A 15,059-nucleotide genomic window follows, 5' to 3' on the forward strand; every position below is an offset into this window, starting at 1 on the left:
CCCAGCACAACATTAGAGAGTACCCAGGGCAGGACAATGTTATGTTTGGGGCCTAAACCTACACTAGAAAATGCCCTCAAATAGAAAACCATTATGAAGTAACACAAAATACACAAACATATGTTTTGAGGTTCATAAATAGTATAATTAATATGCAAAACGTCTAGGCTATAGTCAAAGGTTAAAGTGTAAACATTGTTGTTCGGAGATCCAGCGGTTCTGTGAGTGTGAAAGTTGCTCTGTAAGTTGTTGTTTATATTGTACATTTGCGATCATGCAGATATTCGAGAGAGAAAAAAAACAAGACTCTTGTTTGTGTGATAGGCTAAGTCCTATATCGTAGGCATAGCTATGTAAAAAAAAACAACAGAAACTCATTAAATTGTTTTTTTGTTTTTTTTTTATCACTGTGATGGCATTTCTTCCCCACTTGAAACTCATCATGTGATCGGATAATTTAGTGGAACATTAATGACTGTGTATCAGCCCGTGATGTTTATGTATCTTAACACTGACACCATGGATTGTTTTTGCTTGAGTTAACTGCTTATTTAATTTTACTTTATAATAAATTGAAGCTTCTGTAATGTTATTTTAATTTCAGTTACATTTCTGACTTTAATTCACCAAAAAAAAGTGTCTAAATGTCTTTTACAAAAGACCATGACTAGGACTATAATCTAGCATTCATAAAATGAAATCAAGTTTAAGGATGTAATTTTCTACTGTATGCGCAAAATTTAAATGAAAGGAATTGGTATGTTAATTAGACTAACTTGCTAGCTAGTAATTACAAAATGTGGCCTTTATTTTGTTGCCTTTGCTGTCGTCACATGATTGGCAGCAAAAAATAAATAATACAAATAAAACAAAAAATAAATTAAATACAAACAGATCTCACTTATTACAATCCAGTCTGACTTTATTTCTTTCATACTAAACTTTATTTACAATTAACTGAGGTTAAGATTATGTTTTAATAAAAATAATAACCTTTGAAGTCACCGTTATGTAGATAAGTGTTTGTATTAGTTGAGTCTTTGATCCTTGATATTCTTTTCTGTTGCAACTCTGTGTTAGTGAGAAAATCTGATCAAAAGGTGTTGGTTATTTATTGATGATGTCTCAGGCTTCAGGCAGTGGTTACATTCACAGATCACATCAGGAAGCTTATCTATAAATACTAGCTGTAATTCTTGCAGCTATCTATGCATTTATCTATAAATACTAGCTGTAAATCTATTATTTGTAGCAGTCTTGTGATGTTATGTGATGTTGTGATTTTTCTCTTTTATTATATAACAAAGTATTTTCAGCTGTGTCTATTTGATTCATACAAATGTCAAGAAATAATGAATGAAACAATGATGAAAATCAACACAAAGCTTTATTGTGACTTTAGTAGTCTAACATGAGGGTGTAGAAATGAAGACGGAATTGATTAACATTAACTTTCCAGCAGTCTAACTCAAAATCAATGCTTTACTGTCAAGTGCTTTTCTATGTGACAAAAATGCATTATCAAGTTTGTTGCTTTTGTTGTGAATTCAGTAATATCTTTTTATAGATATTTATAATATTTATCAATTTCTATCCTGTTTAATTTATACATTTACTCCAATTCCCAACAAGGAATTTGTGGACACGTTAAAATCACAACTTAAATACAAAATGAATAGTAGTTATTAAGATTGATGCGGTTTGGAATTGGAAAAAAATACGATCAGAACATCAACTTGTTTAATAATTATGCACACTCTGTTCTCCCTGGGTTTAATGTTTATGTTTTGTTATGTTATGTTTTGTTTTGTGTATTTTGAAGCTTAAACCGCATAAACACATTTCGTTACACCAAATACACAAAATAATTTTATTTTTACCAGCATCATATGACCCCTTAAAAAACGGAAGAAGGAAAAACTCAGTTTATAAAAATACGTGTACATGTAGACATGGACTTAGAGTTTGTACTTTATTCTCAGCAGATTCTCAGTAGTTAATTCACAGCACATAGAGACTCTTTTACATACCTACACAATGTGTATTTGATAGGAATAAAACGTAGTCAAATTTTAATGTAAAGGTTTATTATTGACGCTTTCCATAGAAATCATTGAGCATTTAGCAAACTATAAATTTCCTTTTTTGCTAGTACTTACTTGAAATGTCTATTTAAATGTCTGAAATCTTCAAATAAATTAAATAAAGCGGTTGAAAACATTGAACAGTTTTGATATATGTAAAACACCAAGCTTGTCTTTCTCTGGCTCAGCGCCAGCCAAAGCGGCACGAAGTGTAAAAGGGTTAAAATCTATCGCATTTCGGGGATGGAGGGGGGACATATTCAACCTTGGGTAGGAGGGTCCTGACTGACTAGTTAATTGTAACCTAGATAGGGTATCTTCTTGTTTCAGGAAAGTTCATCCGTAATTAGCCTTGATATCATAATATATTATAATATCCTACTTGGCTAGTTTTCAATTAATATTTTTTTTTTCTTCTGTGTAAAAATCACTCTCTGTGTATATAATTTTGTAATAAAAATAAGCTTCTGTTTCATAAACTTGGTGCTGATGACAGCTTAACATTTTTTTTACCTGAGCCTACCTTTTGAGTCTTGCTATATTCCAATATCATTATGTCTCAATTAGCTAATTATAGAATAAGAGTTGTTGTTTAAGATGTGTGTTTAATAATTTATGTTGTTAAAATAAAATTATTTTCCATAAATGCATTGTCAGCTGGTTAATTGTGCTACTTTCGGTACACCACGATAAGTACGCCACTTAGTACTGTAAGACTTTGAATGTTAAATAGCAAATTAACACCTGTCCACTTTTGTGGGTTTGCTACTGTTACAGTTAAAAATCGTAGAAGGGTAAAAACATAACAGGCAGACATTGGAATGATGTAAGAAACACAGCTACAACGAATAAAATTGATAATAGGTGTGCGGATAATCAAACATTGACAATAATCAGTCATATTGGCGACACTGGGGGGCCTCCAGGTAAAATTCAGCTTAGGGCCCCATAAAGGCTTGGGCCGGCCCTACTTGCAACAACTATGGCATATTTTAATGACAAATGTAGAGAGCACACTATTGTAGCATGAAAGAACATAAATATAATGTGCAAGCGCAAATCTCTCCATTCACACGCAGATTTTAATTGCTCTTACACAAAACTGGACATACATCTCTCCTCTCACTCAAAGTGTGCACTCTCAAAATGTGTCCTGTGCACTCACAAATTCTCTTTCCTCCACATCATGAGTAGACATGCCCCTGAATGCTGATTGATTACAAGTTTGTTTTGGTACTAGGCCTGACTCAGTTTTCTAAAGCATTTTTGAGAAAATACATAGCCCACCTTTAAGAATGTTAAAGATAATTAAAGGGATACTCCACCACAAAATAAAAATGTTGCCATTAATCACTTACTCCCATGTTGTTCCAAACCCGTAAAAAAAAACTTTGTTTGTTTTCAGAATATTTTGGATTAAAAAAACCGGGAGGCTTGTGATTGTCCCATAGAATGCCAAATATAATACACTGTCAAGGTCCATAAAAATATGAAAGACATCGTCAGAATAGTCCATTTGCCATCAGTGGTCCAACCGTTACACTATGAAGCTACCAAAATACTTTTTGTGCACGAAAACAAAAATAACGACTTTATTCAACAATTCGTCTCCTCTGTTTCTTTCTCAAATGCAATCTTATCAAAACCTTCTAGGTTTTTCCAAAATGCTACTGCCAATTTTCGTGCCTACTCAGTCTTTTCACCAGCTCAGAATTCTGTTCAATATGCCTTGTCAGGACTTCCAACAATATTATAGGAACTAAGATTATTTAAACCTTCCATGCTTAAAGAATTATATTGTACCATCAGTTACTTCTGGGGTTAATTTTACACAACATCACTTTACACATCTCAAAATAGGCACATCTCAGATAGCAACATAGTGTTGGCACAGATTTGACCCACATGTTATATACATGTTGCCCCTTGGTAATATTATTAGAAAATACGGGATTAGTTTCCACTGTTATGCTGATGATACTGAGCTATATATCTCAACGAGACCAGATGAAACTTCTCAATTATCTAAGCTAACAGAGTGTGATAAAAATGTAAAAGATTGGATGACCAATAATTTTCTCTTATTAAATTCGGATAAGACAGAGATATTAATTATTGGACCAAAAAACACTACACAGAATCTTGTAGATTACAATTTACAACTAGACAGATGTACTGTTACTTCCTCTACAGTCAGAAATCTGGGTGTTATATTAGACCGCAACTTGGCTTTTGAAAATCATATTTCCCATGTTACAAAAACTGCTTTCTTCCATCTTAGAAACATTGCCAAGCTACGAAACATGTTATCTGTTTCTGATGCAGAAAAGCTAGTTCATGCATTCATGACCTCTAGACTGGACTATTGTAATGCACTTCTAGGTGGTTGTCCTGCTTCATCAATAAACAAGCTACAGGTAGTCCAAAATGCAGCAGCTAGAGTGCTTACCAGGTTAAGAAAATATGATCATATTACCCCAATTTTACAGTCTCTGCACTGGCTACCTATTAAGTTCCGTATCAGTTACAAATTATTATTACTTACCTATAAGGCCCTAAATGGTTTAGCTCCTGCGTACCTAACTAGCCTTCTACCACGTTACAACCCATCACGCACCCTAAGGTCAAAAAACGCTGGACTTTTGGTAGTTCCTAGGATAGCAAAGTCCACTAAAGGAGGTAGAGCTTTCTCACATTTGGCTCCCAAACTCTGGAATAGCTTTCCTGATAATGTTCTGTTTAAATCTAGATTAAAAACACATCTCTTTCACCCAGCAAAGAGCGCGCACAAACTGACAGTCACCACTTATAAGCTACAACTAAATATTGTAGAAACTTAATTTTCTGTAAAGTTGCTTTGTAACGATTTGTATTGTAAAAAACGCTATACAAATAAACTTGAATTAAATCTCTTAAAAATCTCCATGCTACGTTTCTCAGTCTAGGTTTCATCAGAAATATCTTAACTTGTGTTCTGAAGATGAATGAAGGTCTCACAGCTTTGGAAAGACATGAGGGTGAGTAATTAATGACAGAATTTGTTTTTTTTTTTGATGAACTATCCCTTTTAATTGAAACAATGAGCCAGCTGTAACTGCAGTCTCATAGTTATGTTGGGCAATGGACATTAGTAACGTTCACTCTTTGGTCTGCTATAATTTAAAATCCAAACTACATTTTTCACAAAATTGTAGAACACTTTTCCATACAGTGATGAAATATAAAAGTATGGGTAAAACTGTAGCCGGGAATGGGTGGGATTGGCTCCTTCAACACAGTAAAGCCACCTTGCCATCCAGATGAAGGTCGTTCATAATTTAGATACAGTTGATAATTATTATCACATGATCCCTTTTGTTTGTCTTTTCAAGTTACTGATGGCTACAAACTATGATTTTTTTTTCGCATCAGTGTTAAAGCTTTTATGAATACTATGAACACACTGATTTCTGCATACTATGTAGAAGAGAAGCAGACTGGAACAAATGTACATGGACCCCAAAACTTTATTAAAATATATACAGAACCAAAATCTTTGTGACTGTATATAAAATGTTATAAAACATTTTGCATAAAAGCATACAGAATTGTGCATGCATAATCGTACAGGTGTAGATAAACAAGAGCAAAGAAAACAGTGACAGTAACAAGAAATCATTGAGATACAAGTGACTTAAAAGTGCAAAAAAGAACAGGAGTGCGTCTCAGATATCATCCTCAGAGACCAGACAGTAAAAATCAGTGCGTGCGGCGTAGTCCCTCGAGCCGAGGTCAGACACGTCTATCTCTGGCGGTTTGGGTTCGGCCGTCACACCTGGACCTGCAGGAAGTACCGGGGCTCTGGAGGGAAGGGTCTTGTAGATGGGAAAACGCAAACCTGTGAAAGAGACACATTTTGTATTTACAATTATACAGTTATTTAAATTACTTAAAGGTGCAGAGTGTATTTTAGCGGCATGTAAGAAGACAATATAGAAATGTCAGCAAATATGGAATTTAACCCAATAAAAAATTTAAATAACATTTTAAAAAACACATGGCAACCAAAGGAACTCTTTCTTGTATTCCCTAATGGGTAGTCTTCACTGAACTCATTCAACTTCCTACAGGGAGAGAAAGATTGCAGAAAGACTAAAAACGTAAAAATATGATTAGCATCCGGTTATGATCACTATTAAGCTGTTTCTCACGTTATCTAACTGCAAATGTAGCATAACTGCCTATTATCTTAAACTTAACATTAACTATAATGCATTTCATAAAATACAACTACTGGCCAGATTTCCGAGAGGTAAACTAATGTGTTAAAACACCAAAAACACTGTAATTTTCATAACTTTCTGGCGAGTGTGCTTGAGAAGCACTGAAATGAATGGGCTTCAATGCTGGAACTATTAGTTGTTTGGAACTATTGGCTTCTCCATGACACGCTTTACTTACGCATTCCTCAGTTCCTATGGAAGCCTATGGGAGTGTCGCAACAATGTTTCTCAACAGCTCTGGGCAGCTCTGTAAAGTTACAGATTAGCGACTGGCTCTTTCATTCAAAAGGCGGGGCTTTCTGCGATCGCATTCAAAACATGGTGTCCATGAGCAGTGCTTGTTGTGGCTGCATGGTGTTATCAACCACATGATGGTGGTATTATTCCAGTAACATATAAAACTTACTGCAAATAGTGGCAATTATTTGCCCCTTTAGTATTGTAGTACATTACCAAACAGAATATAATAATAAAGTTTTCAATGTAAATTTTTTTTTTATTAATAATTTTATATAAAGCGGGCTATTTGCACTACTGTTTTATTTTCTTTGCGCACAAAACGTATTCTCGTAGCTTCATAACATTAAGGTTGAACCACTGATGTCACATGGAGTATTTTAAAGAAGTCCTTGCTACTTTTCTGGGTCTTGAACGTGTCAGTTGCATTATTGTCTATTGAAGGCCAGAAAGCTCTCGGATTTCATCAAAAATATCTTAATTTGAGTTCCAAAGATGAATTAAGAGGTCTTACAGGTTAAGAACATGAAGGTGAGTAATTAATGACAGAGTTTTTGGGTGAACTATCCCTTTAAAGGAAGCATGATCCAGATCAAATGTCACTGTTGGAATGAAACTGAATGAAGATAAACTGAAGAAGCAGATTTTGTACCCAGATCTCCTGCGGGATCGGGGTCCGGTCTGCAGTCCAGGTAATCAGGCTGCTGCGTGAGCATGGGATCTTTATCACCCTGCAGCAGAGTCTGCGGATCGCCGGCAGATTCACTGTGAAATGTCAACTTGTGTGGCAACGCCAGTGCCAGCTCCTTCCAGAAGCCTGAAGAAGGGGTCTGTGGGAAGGGAATGAGAATCTTTAGGCTTGTTTAACCCTAAATCTAAATCTCTCATATGTATTGAGCACTGTAAGGGTCTGACCATGGAGTGTGCGCCCCAGGTGAGGGTCGTGATCCGGGACTGGTGATGTTTCAGCTGGTGACTGACGTCCTGGCTCATTTCCTTCTGCTGCGACTGAAATATGATGAAGATGGGCTTCTTCGATAGCTCCATCAAGTGCCACAAACCCTGTCTGAACATGAAACAGCATCTAACATTACAGCTCATATGTTTCTTACACTTTTGAAATGGTCTGATGTTATAATAATAACAACATGTAATAATAATGTAAATAATAAAACAAGTTTGATTTGATTATAAGAGTGTGAGAACATGTTAGGTCACTATTATTGGTTAATATTATTATTCCAGCCCACATGGCTTTGATTAAATCAACAGAAACGAAAAGTAGTTACAGAGACTGAGAAAGTTTTTATATTTTGATAAAAGCTTGTTTCAGAATGATTTTCATCACATAAATATATTTCTTTACACTACAAGAGAATAATCATGGACAATGAGATATTTATTAAAAAAGAAATAATACAATAATATATTTTTTTTAATTTAGAAAGTAAAAAAGGAAATGAAAAAGGATGAATTTCAATGTTTTTTACTTGTTTGTTTTTTAAATAAATTAATCAAAAAGGTATCCTGCAATAAATGTATCACAGGTTTCAGAAGCGCGTTCACGACACTGCATAGAAGACAATGCTGAATAAAGTCATAGTTTTTGCTATTTTTGTACCAAAATGTATTTTCGATGCTTCAAAAAAGTCTAACTGATCCTCTGATGTCACATGGACTACTTTGATGATGTTTTTCTTATCTTTCTGGACATGTACAGTAGATCGTACACACAGCTTCAATGGAGGGACTGAGAGCTCTCGGACTAAATCTAAAATATCTTAAACTGTGTTCAGAAGATAAACGGAGGACTAACGGGTTTGGAACAACATGAGGGTGAGTTATTAATGTACACTTTAGTCATAAAGGGATGGACATGATCAGCAACAATACTCAGGTAAGCTGTGGTGTTTAAATGATGCTCAATTGGCACTAATGGGCCCAAAGTGTGCCAAGAAAGTATCACTCACACCAATACACCACCATCACCAGCCTGAACCGTTGAGACAAGGCAGGATGGATCCATGCTTTCATGTTCTTCACGCCAAATTCTGACCCTACCATCTGAATGTCACCTTATAAAGTGGCCGGTGAGTGTATATGAGCAGGGTTGAGTGGGAGACAGTATAAACAATGCAAATTAATGCAAATACATTGTATGTTACCTGAAGTTGGTTGTGCACCACTCCTGCTCCAGGTACGACTGAGAGAGAACAACAATCAGCCGGCGACAGCGACTAATGTTCATCAGCAGCTCTGCAGACGGCTCTGAGCATGACACACACATAATAGAAATCACCTGTTTTAAACATTTCTACAGGTTTATTTCTTTTTAAACTCTAATACAAGCTCATATAACTTAATATATACCTTTATGCATGCATATTATACACTGTTTACCTAATAGTTTTCATATAAGATTTCATTCGTGAGATTTACCGGCTCCAGGAAGGATGTTTGTGTCGTTGAGCAGCAGTTTATGACTGTACTTGTTCTCCAAATGAGGTTTCAGGATAAAGTTGACAAATTTCCTGTCATTCTCATTGCTGACATATGAGATGTAGGCGTCATACATTTTACCATCTGAGAAACAGCAGAAAATCATCATGAAATGCAATATGTAATCACAGATGATAAAGGGCTTTAACATACAGAATGCAAACGAACCATTGAGCTCATACTCTCCGTAAATGTTCCTGTACCACAGTTTAAAGTTGAGTCTGCACTTGGAATAGACCACCGCTGCCAGAGCGAGCACAAGCAGCAGGACCACTGACGCCACCACTGACCCGGTGCGACTTGGCGATTCTGTGCATAAAAGATACGATAACCCTTAGTATCAAGTACACAGAAAGAATCGGAATACATTTCACAGTTTATATTAAAATTTTAGAGCATTTGAAAGTAAAAATGGATGAAGAATATGAGAATGCATCGTATAATACTGAAGTAGGCAATATTATAAAACTAAAGGAAAACATTTGTTTCTTACTGTATTCCTTTACGTTGAATTGCGCGGTGCTGTTCCTTACCACACAGAAATACACACCAAAATCAGCCTGATCTGTCAGGGTCAGTGTTAATACACTGCTCTTAATGATGTGACCCTCATCAGGATACCTGTCAAGTGTTTACATTTATTAGAGTAAGGAATACTGAACAATATTTGACTTAAACTAGTTAATTTGGGCTCTGAAATAAAGCTCGGCTGTGTTCAAAACAGTGTACTAGCATACTACTGTGAGTGTAGTACACGGAGTATGCACATTGTGTGCATTCAGAGAAAACTGATGATGTACAATGCCAAAATATGCTATATACAACAAGTAGACTGTGAGGTGCATAAAGTATCTGCCACAATGCAATCTGCTTGACTTAAAAAATATCTACATATAATTGCACCTGTAATGAATTTCTGTAATTACATCTGTAATCACACTGTTGACCTATCCCTTACACCTTAACCCACCCTTAAACCTCCCCATACCACCAAACCTGTCCTTAACTTTACCCATATCCCACCTCAATAGCAGCAAAGGTGTTTTTGCAATAAAATATGAACACAATAAGTATGTTTTTTTTTTTTATGTAAGAACATAGTAGTTAAGCCAACCTAATATAAAGTGGGAACACTGATTATTTAATTAAACTGCCTTTACAGAAAATTTGTAAAAAATTTATTTAAAAACAAGCCATTTTTCATTTCCAACAAAAATGGGTGGCTTCTGCAGAAATAAATAAGAAAAATCACAATAACTTTTTTCATCGCAGATCTTAATTTTATATATTCCAATTCAGACTTCGTTTATAACAATTCTAAGAATTTTTTTTCAATATAATATATAATAAACTCAGAATTTTGAAATGTAAACTTTTTACTCTCAAAAACGTTACACTGCGAGGTATTAACCGAATCCTGACTTCACAACTCACAATTCTGACTTTGTATCTTAATATCCTTAATAACTTAAGAACTTAATAACTTTTTTACTCGAAACTGCATGATGAAATCGCAAATCTGACTTTTTTCATGAATTCTGAGTTTGCTTCGCAATTCAGAAATAAAATAAAATCGCAAAAACAATAAAAAAAAAAGATAATTGCAACTTTTTCTTACAAATGCTAGTTTATGTCTTGCAATTCTGTTCATATCTTGTAATTCCCAGAATTGCAAAAAAGTATTTGTAACATATAAACTAATAAAAAGTCGCAATTACCTTTTCTATTATTATTATTTTATTTTTTTTATTCTCTGATGCACAGGCTGGCATAGTTTACTGCACAGTATGCAGTACGCTAGTATTTAGAACACAGCCATAGTGATTAATTTCACACTAAAGTTACTAAATCTCTTTGATAAGTTTCCACTTAAATATTTTGATAACCGATACATATACACTGCCTATATTCTGTATTTGGCACTGTATTGCGTCATATACCAACACATGATAGGTAAAAATTGATAGCCTGAATGCACTGTAAGTCTCTTTGGATAAAAGCGTCTGCTAAATGCGTAAATTTAATTTAAATTTAATATACCCACCAGTCTTTTACATTTTTAGAGTAGGTGAGGTTGGTAAGCGGTGTGCCATCTTTTATCCACTCCAGGTGGTCTCTGCAGTCTGAATCGGTGTGGTTTAAACCTATGGATGCTGTGCAGGTGAGGACCACGCTGTGTCCAAGCATCACCGAAACCGACTGAGTTTGATCATGTTTGAACTCTGGAACGCTGCTACAAGGCGGATCTTTGTTTTGAGAGAGGAAAAACAAGAAATAAGTGAGTATCAGTGTGTTACAATGGATAAAACGTCACTTTGTGCCAAGTAAACTGCTAGATTCTTTATGTGCGCACATGAATGGCGCTCAGCTAAAAACAATGACTTCTTTATTTGGCATAACCTTGAGTCTAATCTCAGGAGAGATGAGTGAAACACAGGTGAGGCTGTTTCTCATCAGAACTGCTTCATATTCCCATGTTCTCATATTCAGATTCCCATACATCTGCCAACACAGATATGGTATTTTATGCTATAAATTGGAAATGAGTTCATAAAAAGTTCATTTAATGGTCATTCATTATGAAAGCTCGGCTGGTGACGTGTCCATCAAGGAATCCATTAATAGAAATGAACATAAATATTGTACATGTAGATTCCCGGGAACATGGTTGGGAAACTCCAATATGGGCAGAGTTTGGAAGTAGGTCCATGAATCCAACAAACTTTAGGACTGCTTGTATTGTTCATACATGAGTTAATCATGTCAAGACAGTCAGGTTGACCTTTGAGAATCACTTCTTCTGCAGTGCACGGTACACATGATCTCTGGGGATTTGAGGTAAGACAGATGTGAAGTGATAGAAAACACCTTTCCAAGGAAGTGAGGAAAGAAATAGTGAAGAGCGATTTAATATCAAAAATCCAGTGACAGCGCTTTGAATTTTTTGTCTGTAATAAATCTGACCACAAGATGATGAAGAGGCCAAACGACAACAAACTACTGTAGATGATACAACAAAAATAGACATCTGTGTGTAACGCAAACACTGAACAGGGAAACTATCCAGTGCATGTGTCGACACTATTAATATATTTACTACTATTTTATTAAACCATAAGTACAGTTTGAAATGCGTTTAGCGTTACGTATACGCTACGCATTTGCGTTAAAACTGAAGTATATCTTGGGCTTTACTCTACATTAAAAATGCCAGTCCTCAGGTTTAGTAGAAGGGATTTACAATATCTAGTATGTTATCAGTAATCAGGTAATTTATTTATTTGTATTTATTTTTCAGTATTGGTCAATAACAGTTATGTTACTTATCAGGTAAGTTTTAACTTTAATTTAAAACTCTAAGATAATTTTAAAACATTACAGAAATTTTGCTGACAAAAAAGGTCCTTTGTCTATAATCTTTTGACCGTGCCTTTTTCATACTCTACATTATAATATTGTGATGATTATCAACTTTTTACATTTTATTTTAAATTCATTTAGACAAAATAGTATATAATTTTAATATTGTTCATTTATCGGTTATCGGTCATAATTATCGGTGCTGATTATCGGTGCTGAATCCCAATTTTGTAGTATACTTGGTTTAGCAGGTTAAGTATGTAGAGTGTGCTTGCAATATCAGCATTTGTGTAAAGTCATGTTTCAGGCCGAGGAATCAAATAAAACTGTTTTAGTGGGCAATCTAGGATGTAGATGAACTGTTATATCCATTATAAAATGTTTCCACCTACAACCAGTTCTTAAAGCTGAAGTATATTTTATATCCAGATATATATAAAGTATACAAGCATGAAACTGAAAGTAGAGAACTTCATTTGCATGTATTTAAATCAAGTAGGAAGAAACAATAGCACGTATTTCCTGTAACTCAACTGGTAGAGCACAGTGCTGGTAATGTCAAAGATTCAATTCCCAGGCAAAGAACATAGTGATAAATTAAAATACGGTATGGTACGTGCCTTTGGACAAATATGTCAGCTAAACTAATAATGTCAATACCATGGATTTAGAGGCAAGAAAAGACTGGCAGAAGAAGGAACAATGTTCAATGTTATGAAAGCAAAAATAGACAAAAGCAGAACATACTCTTGTTCCAGAACAAGTTTACACTGTATTGCTCACTTTACAGCCACTTTTACCCATGTAGGTCAATCACATGATCTATCGCAGATGCTTTACATAAACACACACACACACACACACACACACAAACAAAAATGGCAAGATGTGAAAGCTAATATAGGCGGAAGAGCGATATGTCTATCATTATGACAACAGGTTTGACAAATGATTTATGCTGTATGAATGAAAGGATTTTACAGTATTACTATATAACCTATCCCATGGGTTATAACACTAGTCACAACTGTTTAAGGGTAATTACAAGTATTATTAATATCTTTGATCCGCCAGCACTGAATAGTGACTAGTGCACCAGATCTTGTCAGTGTGTGATAAGTAAGATCATTGTTCTGCACTAAAGCCAGTAACTTCATTCAATCATTAAACAGGAGCAGCTGAGCTAAACAGGTGCAGAGTTCCCATTACAGGTTGAGAGGGTTTACTCCTGGTAGACAAACAAGGTAAAGAACTAATGATTGCATGGATGAGATGAACAATATTAACTGGAAAAACAGCTTCAATGTAAGGGGTCTTCAGGCCATCATCATATATTTGTTATGTAAACATGTGAAACAATAAAACTAGACTGCTATCCATAAAGGCTGAACCATGTTCACAAGAGGGGTTTCAAATGTTCAAACAGGGCAAGTTGTCACGTTTAAAATAATATTAATTACAATATTTGACATTTTTGTACATTTGTATTGTACCGTTTCAGGATTTCAGTTGTTTTTTCGTTTCACTTTAAAATTTCCCTTAAAAAAAAACAACTATAATAGGCTGTTTAATGGCAGATTCCATTGTCATAACTAATCCATAGTGTGACAACATGCCCCACAATAGGTCAATGTATTTAATGAACCGTGTCTTTTTACAGAGGCAATAGCCATAAAAATAAAAACACATTCACTACAGATAGACAGATAGATAGATAGATAGATAGATAGATAGATAGATAGATAGATAGATAGATAGATAGATAGATAGATAGATAGATAGATAGATAGACAGACACTTACCCGCAGACTGAGTAAACGCGAGACATGTCAGATAGAGAATCAAAAGACAACGCCACATCGCAGTCCTTTCATAAATCCTTTCATCTGAGTGAAACAGCTCGTGTCATTAAGTTAACCAACTCAAACAGAGGCTGGAGGTGACATGTCTCTCTGAGCGGCTTCAGGTAAACGCGAAAGGTTAAACCGAGTCTGTCGCCCAGAATCACTGTACTGTGAATACAGGGACGGTCACGTGGTCCAGTGCACCTGAGCGAGCTCTTCTCTGAACAGGTGCGCGCGCAGGCGTCCACAGACGCGGTCTCGTGTTGTTTGAAGTACAGATGGGCTGGACGTGGCGCTGTGAGAGGACTACTAGGATGTCCAGAAGCGTTTTTTAAAACTTTAACTAGGCTATTTTTAACTGAAACGATAGGTGCAACTGCGAAACGCTACGCAACGTTCAAAAACGCCTGTCTGACGTATGCGTCCATTCCCAGGAACTAAAAATAGCGCGCGTCCTGCTTCTAATGAAGAATCGAGATGTGTGGAAATGAGGAAGTCTAAAGAGAAAACAGACCGTTTACATCGCATAAGTTTGTGGAAAAAAACATGGTTTGACCACTAGAGTCTAAATAATAAACATGCACTTGTATAGACCTATAGAAACTAGAAATTCAAAAATTTAAAAGTGGTTAATTATAAAAAGTTTTTTTGATAGCTGCACAGTTAATTGAGGACATATCACTTTTATCTGAGCAGGAATCTGAATGAACTCGGGAACCGGCTCAGCCTGGTTCACAATAAAATCACTTGAAACAAATATAACTCTTTGTTTG

General features: G+C 35.4%; 1 protein-coding gene across 1 annotated transcript; it reads right to left on the reverse strand.

Moving 5' to 3' along the window:
• Window positions 1–5,572: 5,572 nt before the first annotated feature.
• On the reverse strand, window positions 5,573–14,679 carry LOC128013730 (single Ig IL-1-related receptor). Its single transcript, XM_052596907.1, has 9 exons — window positions 14,245–14,679; window positions 11,127–11,328; window positions 9,576–9,703; window positions 9,251–9,391; window positions 9,023–9,166; window positions 8,749–8,851; window positions 7,499–7,649; window positions 7,236–7,413; window positions 5,573–5,961 (listed from the first exon to the last, which is right to left on the reverse strand). Exons 1-9 carry the CDS (start codon window positions 14,300–14,302, stop codon window positions 5,789–5,791), a joined length of 1,278 nt encoding a protein of 425 aa, XP_052452867.1. The 5' UTR covers window positions 14,303–14,679; the 3' UTR covers window positions 5,573–5,788.
• Between the last annotated feature and the right edge of the window lie 380 nt (window positions 14,680–15,059).

The sequence above is a fragment of the Carassius gibelio genome, chromosome B25 (genome assembly GCF_023724105.1).
Source record: "Carassius gibelio isolate Cgi1373 ecotype wild population from Czech Republic chromosome B25, carGib1.2-hapl.c, whole genome shotgun sequence".
Classification (NCBI taxonomy): Eukaryota; Metazoa; Chordata; class Actinopteri; order Cypriniformes; family Cyprinidae; genus Carassius; species Carassius gibelio.